We start from the raw sequence: 18,502 nt of genomic DNA on the forward strand, positions 1-18,502 counted from the left end.
CAAACTCCAGAGGCATCCTTTTCCGAAGAGGACCACCAGTTTTCCTGGGATGCCTCTTTGGTACCCGGATTTTATTGTCATGTCATCCAAGAGGTGGAGCATCACTTGGAAAGCCTCCTAGTCACCATCAGTGTGTTCCAATAGGTGCAAAGTCCCCTAAGCATGAACAGGCAGCATTAAGTGCACATTGCTAGCACGTGTTCCTCTCTTTCATTATAATTCTATCAGCTTCTCTGGCCAAGTCAAACCTTTAATGAAAGTTGTGGATTGGAGAGGTGCTAAAATCTATAAATCCTCTCCCAAGTGCTAGTGGTTAGTAGTCAATACATAGAGGATGTGCAGCTGGAACCCCTTATGTTTCTTTTTTGTTCTTAAAAGAAAGGGAGCCAATTAGCACTGACAGACAAAAGATAAGATGAAAGGCATTCTCATTTGCAATGCTTTTGTTTTGGTTGAGCGCAATTGCTCAGATTTTAAGCACTTCCCTCTAACACAACCTTATTCTTAACGGCTTCTTCCAAATCATTTCAACATGAATTAGCAAGAATAAAGCTGTTGGGAGCAGGAAACATCTTTTCTTTACATGCATGGACATGGATTGCTCAGTTGTTGGCTGAAGATTTTAGGTGATATCACAAAGTTAATAATAATAGTATAAATCAGAATAGAAAATAATAGACTGTTTCAGTTGGAAGGGATCTACAAGGATCATTTAGTCCAACTGCCTGACCAAATCAGAGCTGATCGACTTAAAGCATATTATTAAGGGCATTGTCCAAATGCCTCTTAAACCCTGACAGGCTTGGGACATTGACCACCTCTCTAGGAAGCCTGTTGCAGTGTTTGACCACCCTCTCGGTAAAGAAATGCTGCCTAATGTCCCGTCTAGATCTCCCCTGGTGCAGCTTCAAACCATTCCCACACGCTCTGTCACTGGATACCTGCGGGAAAAGCTCAGCACCTCCCGCTCCGCCTCCCCTCCTCAGGGAGCTGTGGGGAACAATAAGGTCCCCCCTCAGCCTCTTTTTTTCCAAACTAGAGAAACTCAAAGTCCTCAGCTTCTCCTCACAGGACATTCCTTCCAGCCCTCTCACCAGCTTTGTTGCCCACTTCTGGACACATTCAAGGACCTTCACATCCTTCTTAAATAGCGGGGCTCAGAACTGTACACCTAATCATAAAATGAAAAAATTTATTTCGATCACAAGGTGAGGCCACACCAATGCTGCATACAGCCGGATAATCACCTCGTTTGACTGCCTGGTGATGCCGTGATGGATGCACCCAGGATGTGGGTTGTCTTCTTGGCTGCCAGGGCACGCTGCTGGTTCCTACTCAGCTTGCTGCCAACGAGCACCCCCAGATCCCTTTCTGCAGGGCTGCTCTCCAGCCGCTCCTCTCCCAGTTTGTACTTGTGCCCAGTGTTATCCCATCCTAGCTGCAGAATCCAGCATTTTGAGTTGTTAAATTTCCTCCCATTAATCATTGCCCAATGCTCCAATCTATCTAGATCCCTCTACAAGGCCTCTTGCCCTTCAAGGGAGTCAACAGCACCTCCAGGTTGGGATCTTCAGTAAACTTGATAACGGTGCATTCAGCTCCTGCATCCAGGACGTTGATAAACACATTGAGCAGGACTGACCATAGAATTAAACCCTGTGGAACGTCGCTGGTCACTGGTTGCCAGCCAGATGTAGCCCCATAACAACTAAAAATAATGCACCAACATCTTCAAAATGCACCAACAATAAACATGCTCTTGGAAGGAGTTTCTCTTCAGTGTTGATGGGAATAACGCTGCAACTGCTGTTTGAATGAACACCGTAAATCCTGTAAAGAGATCCTACCTGCCGTCTTGTCGGCTGATCGTGTATCCAAAAAGAGGATTGTTGACAAAGCTGATGTTCACTCCAACTAGAGGGGTCCCATCTGCCGTCATCACCTGGCCTCGAATCACACATGCATGTCTGCAAGAAGGAGAAAAATAATAAGAAATAGTCAGTGTTTTGACAGTTTCAAGGTTTTTCTCTGCTTCTGCAGCTAAGAATTCCTGTGGATTAGAAAGCCTAGGCCTTTATATCCTGGAAAGCTGGGGGCCATGCCATGTGTCTTGATGGGGGGATGCTCTGCCGAAGACTTTCTCAGGAGTTGTGTAAGAACATTCAATACCTAAAATGAGGTTCGTCTTTATCCTACTCTTGAAAAGCAACTGCTGCAGCATATACTTCGATAAACTACAGACTTCTGTAGGATTCACAACCACCACATTGGAATTTGCTATAACCAACTAAGTTTCACAGTTTTGACAACGTTGCCCCAATTAAAGGCAAAGCACATTTTAAAATCAAAGCGAACAGAAACCTAACTGGACATATTTAAGGCACAAAAGCCACAGAAGCACCCTCACCAAGGCTTGATGGCTCGTTTCTTTCTCATTTCTTCCACACTTGGGAGAACCACGACAGATAATTTGCTAGTTTCAGATAGCTTCCCTACTAACTGCTTGGGGAACTGAGCACGCCAACAGGACAAGCCTTTTCCTCCCAAGTTTGGTAGATTGCACTATTTTATAGGCTACATCTATTCCAATTACTCTATGCTCTGTAATGCACTCTTTTATCTAAGGATTTCAAGGATCTTTACAAACATCGATTAATGCTGCAAGATAGGTATTTTACAGAGAAAGGAAATAAAGCACAGACAGATTTTTATTTGTCCAAGGTCAGTCAGAAAATCTGCAGTAAAGCCGAAGACAGATTTTCTAGGTTCTTATTCCAAAGTCTGTTTCCAGTCCTCTAAGTCATTACTACACTGCTACCTGAGGAGCTTCCTATAAAGACAAAGCATCACATGTCTGTGAGAGTGTCTGAACCCAATTTTTGGCTGAAGGTAACTATTTTTCTGAGCAGCAACAGCAAATTGTGGTGTCAGTGTGCTAGCGTGACCCAGTGAGTGATTTTCCTAACTGCTGTCCTGCTGGAGAGCAGAGATTGAAAGCCAATGTTTCTACAGGTGCAGGACCAGATCTCTAGCTAGAGTAAATCATCCCAGCTGCACTTGCTATCTACCCACTTCAACTGAGAAATGTTGCTTTACTGGTTTACTGAAGCAAAGGATGGTGTCTGCAATGTTTTGTAATGATGATTTCATAAACATGGATCATCAGGGAAAGATCAAGTTATTTTCTTACAGTCCACCTAACAATCTGATATTGTATAACTCAAGGAGATAAAACATAACATCATTTTAATAAGGGCTGTGCTATTGTATATTCCACAGTACAGAAAACAGATCATTTGTCAGGGTGTCTTAAACAAAACTCCTACTGATCTAAACTGAGAGTTCCAGTATTAACAAAATTTCTTGAAGTGTTACCAGAATGTGTTGGCAAACTACAATGTGACCGGATTCATATCCAGTTTTGGAACAGGCAACAGGAAAATGAGATAATGGAAATGATTTTTTCTGTCACTGAGTTTTCTCTGATATATCATCACTGACTTGTTAAGGAGTCATGTAGGAAAAGATTTGGACCCAGCTTGGAGCTAATAATATTATTCAGACTTCTGTTGCTTCTCCCATTAAAAGCTCTAACACAGCCTCCCATATAGAACCAATTTAAAATAATGTTCCAGTATGGTACTATGCACATCGTTCTCTAACACGCAGGCAAAGCATAACTCAAAGGATCATGATGCCATGGAACATGCTTGGGAAAATGTCAGTGCTTGGAATAACCCCACTGAAATCAACAAGTCACCAAATGCAGTGCATTTTTTCCACGAAGTGAATGTATCTGATTATGTCTGAGCTGAGAGCAGAACCTAAGCCTCCTCTTCCTGGATTTTTCCATGATCCCCCCCACCCTGCCCCATCTCCTTTTCCATCCTTTAGACAGACCTGAGGAAGGGTTTGAAACCGTCTTCTCTCAGCTTCCCATCAAATGGCTGCACATCTTGTGAAAGGTGAGGAATCACTACAGACTGTTGGAAGACTAAGACTGGAGCACGAGGGACGTGCTGCTCAGAATTACTGACAGCGTATACAAGCCAATACTGTGACTACCAATGTTTTAAAATACTTGAGAGACAAGATCATACATTTTTGTGAACGCAAAAAGAATACTTCCACCTGTTGTTTTTTCCCTTCCAAGAGTTAAAAGCAAGCAAAGGAAAACCACAACATATTGCAGGTGTCTCTCCTGCTGTCCTACACAAAACACATGTCCAAGCAGTTGCAAACTTCTAAGTAACATTGCAAGCACATTGGCCTCGATCCTCAGCTCATGTTAACGGGGGGATGTGCTTTATATTAGCAAGCATCTGGTCCATTACATATCAGTGACAACTATTTCTACAATAACAAGCACCAGCACAACATGGAGAAACAAGTGACCTCCTCTCTCCTTGGCAGCTGTGTCGGATGTGTTTCAACTCCCACCTTCCAGCCAGAGACTCGGTTCTCATTCTAGATCATGCTTCACACGTTGCACTCCAACTCTGTTAGCACATCTACGTGCTCACTAACTCAGACGACGCTGGCATCTCCTCTCAGAGAAGCAGCTCGTCAGCAAGCCCAGCTGCATCCACCATCCTCCCGAGGACTATAACAATAGCTTTATTTACATGCTATAAGGAAAGATGTTCCCTCAAAGGAGACATCTTTCCTAAACCACAGTGATAAAAAGAAGCTGGAGCAACATGCACAAATCTGAACTCAGTTAAAAGCAGGAGGGGTGGAAACTGGAGGAAGACCAGAGCCCAGACTCTCCCTGATTAGAGGCTCAAATCTTCTCCTTCCCTGGGTGACAAAATTTGCCCCACTCGGGAAAACCAGTAAAACACAGTGTGTTGGAAGCAGCTGGCTTCTCTAGAGTCAACATGTCCTTTCTGGAGGCAAGATCGACTATCCACAATGCACCAAGCCCCCCAGGAACCTGGTTAACACTAATTTAGTCAGCCATTTCCTTCAGAAGACCTTGGTCTAAATGCAATTACACTACAAACAAGTTAAGTGGTACTGCTAAGATGCTCCGCTCTGCTAGAAGGTCTCCCAATATATTTACATAAAATTATCTCTCATGTTAATAGAAGAGATTTATTCCATCAGTCTATGCCTGCCAGTTCAGAGCGCTTTCTGCAGTTGAGCAAAATTGAATTTCTTGTAGCCGGAGCCTCATCTTCCCATTGAATTATTAACAGATGATGCCTTTGTGTTCTGGCTCGTTTTGTTTTGTTTTGCTTTCTTCACCACTTTTACAGGAGGCTGTATGGATTCTTCCTTTACAACAAAAAACAGCCTGCTTTTTTTCCTCTTTAATTAGACTTTTCCTTTTTTTTTTTCTTTTTTTTTTTTTTTTTTTTTTTTATTTGTCCATAAGAGCTTCCCTGAAATACTGAATCATTGCTGGAATGCCATCTAGAATGCCAGATAGTGGATCAGATAATTTTACACCATCGCTTTGTGAAGCCATTCTTTATTCCCTAGAAAATTAAATTAAGTCTTCCCGGTAAGATCTGGGCCACAGTGGCAAAACAGACAGGGGTGCAGTGATGCCTTTACATTCCCACTGCTCAGATATACAGAAAGTTTGACAGGCTGTCCACAAAAGTCAAGCAGACAAAACCAGCTTTAGAGCAGAAGCCAGAAAAGTAAATTCTTCAAAAGCCATTTCATATTATGGGAGCACATTAAAGATTTGTCTTTGATACTGACTCTGATTCAATGTCTCACAACTTAGACATTGGCCCTTCTATTACTTCTTATTCATAGATTTTTTCCACTGACACTGTGCTTGGCACTGGGAAACAGACAACAATACCGCTTCTGCTAAGCATTTTTCATTGGGAAAAAGAAATTCCATGCATCCTAAACTCCCTTTTGCTGCAAGAAATGTATATTCCTTCCTTGACTGAGGATAGGTGCCATGGGAAATCTCACCCCAATGAATTTCTGCAGCTCCTCAAAATATTTCCACTGTAACTCATTGTGTCTTCTCCTTTAAAGGTTTCAGATGTGTGGAGATGGTTATCACGACTACTTAGCCATCCTCAGCCAAGTTATTCATAATAAATATTTTTATTTGCCACTATAAATCTCTTAATCTTTTTGGAATTACTTACCACTTCCATATTTTTTAATATATATACACACACACATATGGGATTTATCCTTCTGCTCCAGATGAAACTTCAACAGAGCACCATAGAGTGAAAATCTAGAAAGTAATTATTCATTGGGAAGAGCATTATTAGTGAAATTAGGTGATCTCACGTCCATTCCTGTGCTACAGACCTGCTGTGTGACACTGGTCATGCCAGCTAGTCAGCATGTGTCTCTGCACTCCCCTCGCAGAATAACAACCCAGGCACATCTCCTCCTTACAGAGACATTAGAATATTTGTACTAATTTGGATAATTGTACTAATCTGCTAATCCCTTGCACAAGGATTTTTACATTTTACACTTCATCTGTGACACGCTCACACACCCCGATGATAAATGCCTATAAATAGAGTCATTTGTTCCGAACACAATCTCATGGCTTCAGCTGTTGTGACCTTTTTGCTTGATAATAACACAGGATGAGGCAAAATGTACCTCGTCCATTTTGGGTTGAATGCACATGTCTCATGTTAAACAACCTCAGGGCAGTCTAGTACTAGAATAGATAGAAAAATTGGTAGAATGCCAGGTAAAGCTAAGGGCACCGTGATCAAACACATGGATACAGAGAAAATGCCTGAGCTGGCAGACGAAGGACAAAAGAAGAAGAGCAGAACATGCAGATCTTCAAGTTCATTGCTTGTGGCAGCATTTCCCTCTAAAGCTGTCTGTAAAACAAGTCCTCCCCACTTGCCTCTTAACTATGCAGAAAAAAAGTCCTGATAGTCTTTCCTTGAATGGAGTCAATCCCTGTCTGGCTTCTTCAGTTCAGTTTAGCTGTGGGAAGAAATTAAACCTGGAACTTACCAACTGACCTTAGCTGCCATCTGAATTAAGGAATTCTGCTTTGGAAAAAGAATGGAAAAGATCCTGCTGAAGGGTTCCTTTTCAAACAAGAAAGGCACAGTTATATGAAAAAATGAAAATTAAAGAGTAGTCATCCAGAAAGACCCCCACACCACCTTGGACAGCACAAGGGAGTTTCTGAAAGGGTTTGGCAGCTGTTGTGCAGCTGGTATACAAATACAAATCCAGATGGATTTACCAGGGCCCGTTGCGATAGGACAAAAGGGAATGGTTTTAAACTAAAACAGGGCAGACTTAGACTAGATGGAAGGAAGACATTTTTTACAGGGAGGGTGGTGAAACACTGGCACAGGTTGCCGGGAGAGGTGGTAGATGCCCCATCCCTGGGAACACTCAAGGCCAGGTTGGACGGGGCTCTGAGCAACCTGGTCTGGTTGAAGATGTCCCTGCTCATGCCAGGAGGTTAGACTATATGACCTTTAAAGGTCCCTTCAAACCAAAACGATTCCATGATTCTAAATCATTAATTAGGCTCAGCCGAGAAGTTTGCCAATAATCGGAGCATCAGAATGCCAGTGTCAATCTGAGAAAGGGACTAAATGCACTGACATTTGACCAAGTTTCCTTGGTCAAATACAAGGGTTTCCTATGGTGGCACTGAAAGATGTGGCTTGCAAGAGATCCTGCCACTCAACTTTCTGAGCAGCTGATGGAGTGGGAGACCCAGGAGAAAAAGAGCAGGTGATGAAGAGCAAAGTTTATAAGGGCTCTGACCAGGCTCAATAAGAGGAAGTCAATTCTAAGTTGTTTGCAGCAAGAAACAGTATCTGCTGTGTTTAACCTACTCAGCGAAGCTATTTATAAGGTCTCATCACTGAAGGGTCAGGAGACGCTGATGATTCTTTATGCGGGCATGGTCCTTAGCTGTTAACCTTTTGCAAGAAGCCTTCTACAGCCTTTTAGATATTCTACAAAACACACAATAAAGCCAACTGAATGAAACGTCATTGAAAACCCATTACTTAAATTGTCTGAAGGAGGACAGGGCAAAAAGCAACGTAATGCTAGGATACGTTTATAAATGTGACTAATGAAGTTGGCATTTGAAGTCCAAGAGGAGAGAGTTTATCAGTCAAGATTTACAATAACACCTCTAGATGCAGATTTTATTCTACTTGTCTCTTTATATCTGGTCTAACCTGACAGTACCAAAACAGCAGGCCTTCTTCAGCTGATATTTTTAGTATCCAAGAGAGGGCTTGGTTTTGTGACCAGCTGTTGTCCAGTTTCTCAAGCTCCCCACTGCACACGCCTGACTCCGTTTTGTTCCATTAAGACTTATAAATTGATAATAATAATAATAAAAAAATCTCCTGTGGCATCATCTTTTTTAGCAATATTAGTGACTGCTAGTTGTAGCTCCTCCAAAAGGAAAAGAAGGTATTTTGATTGCATGACAGTTTAGTAAGAAAATATCTTTTGAGGGCTGTCTACCACTTCTAGAAAACCCATGACTGAATGATCATTGCTCTCAAAACAATTCCCTGCTGGCTCCATTCTTGAAAGACTCAGGCCCTCATTGCTTTGAAAACTTCTCCCAAGATCTGAACTTTATTCACCTACTCAATGTGTGTACTTTTTCTCTTTATGAAAGCACAATCTTCCTCTCTGGTCTGCCAAGCAATCTGGCCACTGTTGGAAAGAGATGACACTTCTGCCATCCAAAACATCCTGGGTTTCTATGCCTCATTGACTGACTATTTTGCATCCTGAGATTTCTCACTTGGGCTCTCACAGGAAGGTGGAAGGACATGGGAAACAGGAATGCTGCTCAGCAAATAGGAAATGAAGCAGGAAAGACACTGATGCTAGTCTCTGAAATTACAAAACCGGCTCCAACTACACAATTTAAGTGAAAGTATTTTAGAACAGTTTTATGGGAAATGCAACACACATCAAGTTGGGCTGTGCTTTACTGCAAAGTTTCAGTGAAGAACCCTTTTCTTCACAATGTGGTTGGACTAAGTAATGCTTTTAAAGTTGATGATTCTCTCCTTTACTCCAGTATAACCAAAGAAACACTCTTTTGCTTTGCACAAGATCTCAACGAAACAGAATCACACACCTATTTTTTTAGGTCTGTAAAGTTCAAGTCAAGCATTTAGTAGCTCATAAGGTACAAGATAATTTTTCCACCTAATACTGAATTATACTCATTTCATAATTTTTCAGAAGTGATCTTATAACCATTATTTCTATAAGAGGTAAAGACTTTATGGTGCAATAACTTTCAGAGATGAATAATGTATTCATGTCAAGTCTTCACAAAAAAATGTCTTCAGAACTTATCATCAGTTCTGTATTATTATTATAGTATTTTATGTTCGCTATTTATTTTGTAAGCTGTGGCCACATATTCAGCTCTGCAGAAGACTCAAAATAAAACCAACTCCTTCCCTTGAATTGCAGGCACCATGAAAGCAAAACTGAGCAGAACAGAAGGAAAACCACAGTATTTCCGAATAATTATAAAATGAGCTTTCTTTTTGATGATCATAGGGAAAGTTCTTTAACTACATATAAGGTGTTTGATAGCTTTGTAATGATCCAAAGAAATTAGGGGAAAAAAAATGTTCAATAAAATATCTAAGATTTTATGATTTGGATTTTAAAACTGCTATTTTATGTAGGAAGTTTTAACCAATTTAGCAAGTAAATGTCACACTCAAAGGACAGACTCTTCCTGATAAATTGAAATGGTTGAAAACTGTACTTGAACTGAGCTGTTAGCATCCAACAGCGAAAGGCCACTGCCCCAAAGCTGATCTGGCAAGGCAGAACATTACCGCACCCCTGCAAAGCCAACAGGACCAGCTCACACCTGTATGCCCTGCAATTCAAAATGGGAAAGGAGATTTTGCACTGAGCTGGCCAAGGAGGGCTCAAGCTCTGCCTTCTGGTCTGGGGTCCGCAAACCTCTGCAGAGGTAAGGCAGTAAAAAGCTTGGGGCAGAATGCTCCAGCTTTTTGCTGAATGAACATGCCAGGGTTGTACAGGAGAATCATTACAACAGTGAGCTGGTATTTAATTTGAAGAAGCCTTATGCAGTAATGAAATAATCAAACCTCTCCAACGAACAGGACATGCAGTTTCTAGTGATGTTGCTATATCGAATGAAGCTACTGACTCAGCTCATAGTTATCACGCCAGACACGGCCATCAATGAGTAATGTAAAACAATAGGCATAGGATGCTTTTTTTTTTTCCCCCAGAGGAACATACCTCAAATATTGAATAAATATTAATCAAATATCTACATGTCAGCTCCAAGAGAATGCATCAGCATCTACAACGTAGTTTAGACTCTCAAACCAAATGTGCACGTCAGCACCTGTGTAATCTGGGAGGTACTTAACTCGTTAAGAGTTTGGTTTTTCTGCTTGAGAGTTTTGCAGGCTTGAGTTTTGCTTTCTGCGCACTCCTATATACACAGGTATCACCTGAGATCTTTTAATCTCCATCCCAGGTACAGGATGGTGCAGTGTTTATATCAGCTGCCTTGCCTGATCCTGGAAGCACGCTCAAATCATACTAGGAATGTTCTACTCAAGAGTTTGTATTTTGTAATAAATATCCAATGGTTTTTAATATTTGTTAAAAATTGCACTCTAGTTTCTCTAATGAGTGTACACAGTAATTCCTTCTACTGCCACTTGTGAAAAAGGAATATAATTATATTATGATTACACTATGTTATGGGAAAAAAAACCAAACCAAACCCACATAAAAACGGATAGGAACTTTGCTTTCATAGAGTCCTGTGGATATAAATTCCACAAAGTGATAGTAAGTAGCTGCATACATTGCATTAGTTTATTATATGGAAATAATGCCATGCCCAACAAAAAATAACTTTAAGCTGAAATAATGACATACTATATAATTTAAAGTGAAAAGAAAAAAGGCAAGCATTGAAAACATATATATATATATGCTCTGTGCACTGAAAAGATAAGTTTTATAATTATGGCTTTCCTCTGCTTAAAATGAATAATTATCAAAATAGGAAACATTAATTCTTTGAAAATTCCTTGTTATTCTCCTATATTTCAAAAAGCTATCATTTGTAGTTAATAAGTAGTTCATTTAAGCAGAAAGCAATAAAAGCAGAATGATGCCTTTGGAAGACAGTAATGCTGGGAAGGAGAGGGTTTGAAAAGGTGCTGCATTAGCTTGATTTAAAGTATGGAAAAATACAACCCTGTTCCCGTCAGCGCAGGTACCACGCTGTGCCATGCGTGGTCACTCCAAGAAATGCTGGATGGTGTCTAATATCTATAACACAGCCTGGTGTTCACAGATGGCCTAATCCACGGAGCTGCTGTGCTCCACAGGCTCCTGCATCACCTCCACGGTACCTGCAGTTCAGTGGGGGCACCTGACCCACCGCATTTCACTGCCAGCCCAACAGAGCTGTAAACTGCTGGAGCCGGGCCAGAACCATGGAGCCAGCTCAGGAGAAATCATCAGCAGAAAGTCACATCCGATGAGTTTGGGTTTTTTGACTTCTAACTTTGTCTTTGGCTAGAAAAGAAGCGTTTCTTGCTTCACCGTATAAAAATCACTTTTCTTGAGGGAAAAGTACAGAAAAGACAGAGTACTTTGGTTTTCCTGTGAAGAAACCTCAGGAAGACCTGCTGATGTGGACCCACAGCCCTCTCTCCAGGTGTGGGAAGAAATGGGTGAAAGGAAAAGAGAAGATGCTTTGAACATCTTCCTTCAAGGATGCTAAGATATCATCCTAATATGCTTCAAAATCACTCAGAACTGAGCTGGTTGGACTACCAAAACATTTTGAAACCCATTATAATCCTCTGATATTTTCTTAGTTGTTCTTTGGCCATGATCAATACTCACAACTTTGGTTCTGATGGGGCTTGGGATCGATGTAGTTTAACTCTGACAATAAACCCTATTCATTTATTTATTTATAGTAAAATAGTGCATACATGCATTTATAGTATACCTGTCTATCTTAGCATCTAACAGTGCTTGTGTAACCTTCCCCAGCTGCATCAGTAAGGTCTGTGGTAGAGCCTGGCATACAGTGGGGACACCAGGAGCTTGAGTGACATGTTTACAGGTACCTTGTCACTTAGTAGTGGCAAAAGAAATGTGCAAGTTCCATTCCAATCAGAATTTTCAACCATGAAAACTATTTTTTGTATTTAGACTACTGACCTGAGGGCAATAAGGGACTAGTCTTGCAGCCAATTGTAGATCCTGCTCTCTGATGTGTCTTTATAACTCAGCTGGCTATTTCTAGCTGCCCATGTAATTGGGATGGGTTAGTACTGCTGGCAGCAAGTAGATATGTACAACCTGCTCCCAAAAACAAGGGGTATAAACCACACCTACTTAAAAATGACCTGATTTTTTTTTTCAAATATTCCTTAAAAAAAATGCCAATTCTGCACATGGTTTTCTGAGGTACTTTAATCCTATGACAACATTTAACATAGAAGACCCTGTGGATCAGGACTTTAGCCTTGCTAAAGTTATTGCAATTTTCTGACATTGTCCCTCAAGAGAGAACAAATATATCAGGTGTCCTACTTGAAAGTCAACAACTTAACACCACTGCATCTTGTGCTTGCTCCTTATGGTGATGGACAACTAAGAATGGCTTAAAAATACAAAGCAAACAGCAAGAGTAAGTGGTTTCAAAATCAATACAAGAACGATCAAGTAGCAGAAGAGTACTTGTTATCTGTTCATCAAAATGATGTGAAAAGACATTCTGTGCATTCAGAATTTAATTTAGCTACTTGCTTTATCATCATAAACACTCATTTCAATATGGGCAATGATTATTTTTTCTTCCCAAACATGAATAATATATAATTGCTGGTATTTTGCAGGAGACAAGGTCTTTACCTTTATCCATCAGGGTAATTTATCATTGTCTTTCCTTTTCTTCTGCAGTGGTGAGAGAGCTTGTCAGCTCAGCTTGTTCTTAAAAAGCTGGAGTGTAATTCAATAATAAATTCACTCAAAGGCTAGCTGTCACGAGGCATTCATTTATTTGTATCCATTAGGCGATCTGCACTGCTGTTCTCTCTAAAGGGTAGCTAAGCTGTGTTTCTGAAGCCCGGGAAATATATTGCATAGTTATTCAGTCATCTCCTTCACTCTGCTGCCACTTCTGCACAGGCCACAGAGGAATGCAAATGTGCTGGGGTTCTCCCAGGGGTGATCATCAGCCAGCCATGACCTGATAAAGACCTGAGGAGTAGGCTGCGGCTCCTGACCTGAACGATGAGTGTGCCTGTGCCACAGGTGTCTCTGCAGGACACAGAGGTCTCCTTCACCCCAGTGTTGCCTGCTCATGGGGGACTGCTCAGAGCAAGTGGCATGGCTCCAGCTCCAATCCTACCCCATGAGGATGATAGTGCTGGAACAGAAAGATACAGGATGTTCCATGCCCAGCATTCTACAGTCCTGATCTATGCCAGGAAGGAGAAACAGCTTAATGACTTGCAGCAGCAGCAGCAATGGAAGGGGGAGGGTTGTCCTAAGGCAGGGTGCTGGAGCCCTCCTTCAGAACAAAAAGATTTCCTGCCCTCTCTCCTGTTGGACAAGCTATTAAGCCGGCAGCTGGAAGGGAAGATGAAAATGGTTCACCTTGCCCCCAGCTGCTGCTGTGACCTTCACGGAGAGACTGAGCAGTTCCATGGATAAGAAGGATCTTAGCGCCTGTCTGTTGTAAAAGCGACTGGAGGACATTCAACAGTGAGAATGCTGCTGAAGAAAGGGCATATCCACACATGCAGATGCAGCCAGGCTTGTCTGCCCAGCCTCACTGGGTCCTAGATGGTCCCAGCCCATGCTCCTCCATGGAGCAGCCACTCTGACCACTGCTGAAGCACTGCCATTTCCAGGGTGAGAAGGGACAGCTGTTTAAAGGTTTAGCATTCCAGGGGGTGAAAACAGACAATTGAAACTACAAAGAGAAGTTCAAGTAAGCAGAAAACACTTGCAATGGTTGAGTTTATCCAGATCTATAGGATCTTTAAGAATTAACAGGAACACTTGGTGTCTTTTAAGATCCCAAAAGCGTAATGGCATTTTTAGCAACACAACAGACCGGTAAGCCTGGACTTGTGTTGTGGTGCTGTCTCAGGGGAAAATATACCTTCTGTTGTGGTCCTTCACTGTTATTTGCAGCTGTTCTCGTGATGAGTCAAGATATTTAACTTGAGAGATGCAATACAACCACAGCTTGAGGTGACGTGCCTGTAGACCATATCTAGTTATACACACCCTACGCTGATATTTTAAGAATGGCAACCTCATAAATCATCGCTATCTGTGTATAATTCTTCGTGTTAACTTAAATGGAACAAAGAGCCCCATTTATTAGTTCCACTGCAGTTAATGAAAAGCAATCATTAAAACCCTTCCTATTGATTTGAATCTTTGCATTCCTTCACTCTAGTAATCTATATGCCAGATAAACATTTCTGCTAGCAGATGCTCCTTTTGAATCCCAAATCATCCTTTAGCAGGACGTTTACAGATGGTTAGTAATTCCTTCCTATGTAGAGACCTATCATCAGATCTATGAAACACATGTAACTCCTGTAGGAGTTTATGTGACCCTAAATGACACAGTCTTTCTGCTGGTCCTCTGCAGGCACTCCCAGAAACAAATTCAATGTATAAATAAGAAATTCCCATTATTTTCCCCCACCTCTGTGTGCTGCTGAATGCAAGCAGCCTTTAAAGAGAAGCTGCAATTTTTTATTTTGTTTTTATCACATATGTATGGAGATTCCTGCAGTTCTTTAGTTGTATGGAAAAGTTCATAAAACACAGACACGTGTCTACCAAAACTCTCTACTTATCAGAATTGATACACATGGACCTGATACCAGAGTCTTCTGTGGAAAGGTTTCCGACTGCAAGCTCAGCTGAGGAACTGCAATCCTAAATACATCAGAAAAATTAAATTGTGAGTATAATCTATTTTATATTCCAAAACCTGATTTTACAGCAACAAATCACAACAACTGACAGCAGAGAATTCACTCTGCTAACATTTAGTTCAGCGTTTGAACTGTGCAGTACCCAGAACCTGCAATCTTCAGAATGCTGATGAAGTACAGCAGTTTGCAACATAATGAGTGTTTGGCCTTAATCTGAATCACAGTTGTCAGCTTTTTTGGACCCTGAAGGGCTTGGCAGCACGACAAATCAGGGAAGCTATCACATCAGGCTAACTCCCTGACACTGGTGCTCTCTGAAGTGGTTCATGTCTGAGGTCAGCCTGTAGACCACCAAAGATGGCAATATATGGGAGGTGGTACCCAAGGAACGCTGCCAATGTCCCTTAATGGAAGCGCATTAGGTCAGACCCAGAAGGGCCCGAGAGGCTTGTTGAGAGGCAAGTGCTGAAATAAACACCCACACAGACAGGAGGGTTGTATATATTCAGTCCCAACCTATTCACTGCTGTGTCTGGGAAAACTGAAAGCAAGCAGTTAATGACCGAGTGGAATTCAACAGAGTCCAAACCTAAGTGTTGAGAACCACCTCTTGGCTCAGGGTCACCACTTCTGAAAGGCAACATTCATGGCAGACGCCGAATGATCTAAGAATCTGACACTGCAGGGTATGTATTAGAGTGCCCTGTTGCAAGCCTATGATTTTAAAGGGATGGCCTCCCCTCACAGCCAGGCACGTACTTAAACAAATGGCTGAGATGCAGTCACAGAAGTGAGCCGTGTAAGATTGCTTTGCCAGTTCCTGCCTCTTGATGATGATTCCAGCGATAAAGAATGTCTAAGTATTAAAACCAATCTATATTCAAGTTGATTGTTTATATTGGAAATCACTCTCCTAGTCCTCCCTAGGCTGTAAGATGTTCTTCAGATCTTTAGAAGTCTCTAAAAGTCACACTATAGATTGTAAATACCATTCTAGTTTCCCTCTCTTTTGGCTCCATCAGTGGAAGGTCTGACACTGCTGTTTACGAGACACTTCTGGAAAATGTCAGTCACTTGAACTAGAGGCACCCTGCTGAACAGATGGCTTTCACTTCTTGAAATAAGGCAGGAAAGATGCAACTGCCAGTATGTGTTGGGAGAGAAGTATCTTGTCTTACCGGCTGGCAGGACATTGCAGAGGAGGAGACAGTCAGCAGAAATACATCAGCCACAAAATTCTTCAGATATCTACTTCCCCTAGACAATTTCCATGTTCTGCATCTTGCTGCCATTCCCCATCTTAAAATGGCCAAGTGGCTTATGCTTTACCTTTTACTGAATCAAAACCAAAATTCACCTACCCTCCTTCAAAAGGATTGTCTCCAGGGATGACATGAGTGCTGTCCTTGCCAATCAGGAACTTGATCCGATCATAGAATGAATGCAAGCTCTGCTGGGAGATGGGGGCTTGCGTCTCCTGGATGATGTCCAGGGGGTCCGGGGAGCCCAGGCACAGCGCATTGACATGGCACAGTGGCTGCAAGCAGCAGTCTGGGTCCATGCAGTCCACCAGGCCATCTGCAGAAGCGTAAGGAAGATATTAGAGCAATGGTAACATAAAGTGGTGTAGACTTCAGGGTGCAAGATCACTCTCCAGTGCACATAACAGAGAAACGTGAATTTACACCTATATAGAGGAAGGCATGTTCTCTTAAAGCCACAATAAAGAACCTCAAATATGCACTGACATGTAACATGAATATGCATTAATAAGTAATATATGAAAAACCACACATACATACGAGATCAGACCCTAAAAGAAAGCATCTTTGAAGTTAATTCTGGGATATGCCATTTCACATCTCAGTCACTCAGATAACTCCAGAGGCCCAAAAGGTGTGTTTTTTCCTGTCAATATATAAATGACTTTAGTACACTGGTCCTGCTCCCTGTGCAAATCACAGGCACATTGCATCATACCAAATGTGGCTATCAGAGTCACATTCAGCAGGACTAAATAGTGAATAAAGCCTTGGTACCTACCACAGCTACAGAGAGATCTATACATGCAACCCGCTAAACACTCTGGCTAGACAGGTGAGAAAGTAAGGGAGATTTTGCAGGGAAAGTGTAAACTCTTTTGGCCTTTTGTCACATCTATTCCATGCAGACTAACAGAGTAACAGATGACCTCAAATTCTCAGGCTATAAATATTGTACTTTCAGCACCACTAAATTAATAATAACAACAATAATAGCGGTGGACACACATGAGAAAAGCTTGCCAAACATACTCTAGTAAAATGAGGGTTTGCATATCTGTCATCAAATGCAGAGAGTGCCACTTCCCCTCCCACCACCGTAGCCACATTCCCCAGTTCATTTCGAGATGCCACTGTTCATTGCAAACAGGTTAGTAAAACAGCGGTGACAGGAAAGGAAATACAAAAAAAGCTCAGAAGAGGTTTGACGAAGCATCACATTTAGAAATAAAAGTTGTTAGCATGTAGTACAGATGGATCTTTAAATCAGATAAGGGAACTGGATATTTTTGTTCTGGGGTAATGGGATATGGAGCCCTTCACTTCCAACTCATCAGTTCAAGCAAGACAGTTTGACAGTGAATGAAAATTATTACCATGTGATGGCTGTTCAAAGACCTATGTGGAATGAGTGGTTGGTCTCAGTGTAGTTGCTGGGAGCTCTATATATCAGAGAAACCACCTTTACAGCTAGCATCCTACTAATGATTTCAGCATAGAAGCAAGAAATGAACGTGCTTGGAGAGCAACACTCTCCTGTGAGGTAGGGTCTCTCGTGAAGTGGGATGAGATTTGGAGTTGTCAGGATGATGTATTTTTTATTTCAAAGAAACAGTAACTTAAACCAAGGCAGTTTGTCATTACAGATTGTGAGCTTCAGCTTCATCCCAGTTATACCAGTATGAATTAGAAGTCCTTTCACTAATCTTATTGGCATTACTTTGAATTTACTGCAATATAAATAGGATGAGAATCCGATCTGCTATTATTGCTCTAGTACTTATGATGGCTTACACGTCACGGACTCAGATTCTGTTGAGTTATACCTGTTCTGTTCTTGGAAAATTTTAGTGCCATAAAACATCACTGGCAACATCATTTCATGTTGTTACCCGCACGCAGAAAACCGAACAAAAAGCCTGTTCCACATTCCCAGAGCTTCCAGTCTACATGTAGGTCAAAGTGCAACGAGTACCTGCTCCGCATAGACATGCACGCACACACACACTGAGTCATTTTCACAAGTGCTCTACACCTGCCGTTAATGATAATGGGAGCAGCGTTAGACTAGCAAAAACGCTTTTGAAATTCCCATCCATTATCTTTACCTCTGTCTGTTCTGATATCTCTCCATCTTTATAACTCCTTGCAAAATTGCCACAAAAATTTTCAGCTCAGGCACAAAACCTACCCATCTGCCTTTTCTTTTGATGACTAGTGATAATGAAAAAGAACTAATTATGTTTTATTTGCCCATTAAAAAAATGACTTGCTGCAGAT

General features: G+C 41.6%; 1 protein-coding gene across 6 annotated transcripts in view; it reads right to left on the reverse strand.

Annotated features, from left to right (window-relative positions):
• The window catches only part of TENM4 (teneurin transmembrane protein 4), a 358,119-nt gene that overhangs the window by 87,285 nt on the left and 252,332 nt on the right, over positions 1 to 18,502 (reverse strand). For all 6 annotated transcript variants that reach the window (XM_037377895.1, XM_037377897.1, XM_037377893.1 and 3 more), the window contains 2 exons: positions 16,322 to 16,538; positions 1,848 to 1,967 (listed from right to left, as the gene is read on the reverse strand). In XM_037377895.1, the coding sequence (XP_037233792.1) occupies positions 1,848 to 1,967; positions 16,322 to 16,538 (337 nt within the window). The remainder of the gene's footprint in view (positions 1 to 1,847; positions 1,968 to 16,321; positions 16,539 to 18,502) is intronic.

This window comes from Falco rusticolus, chromosome 2 (genome assembly GCF_015220075.1).
Source record: "Falco rusticolus isolate bFalRus1 chromosome 2, bFalRus1.pri, whole genome shotgun sequence".
NCBI classification, from domain to species: Eukaryota; Metazoa; Chordata; class Aves; order Falconiformes; family Falconidae; genus Falco; species Falco rusticolus.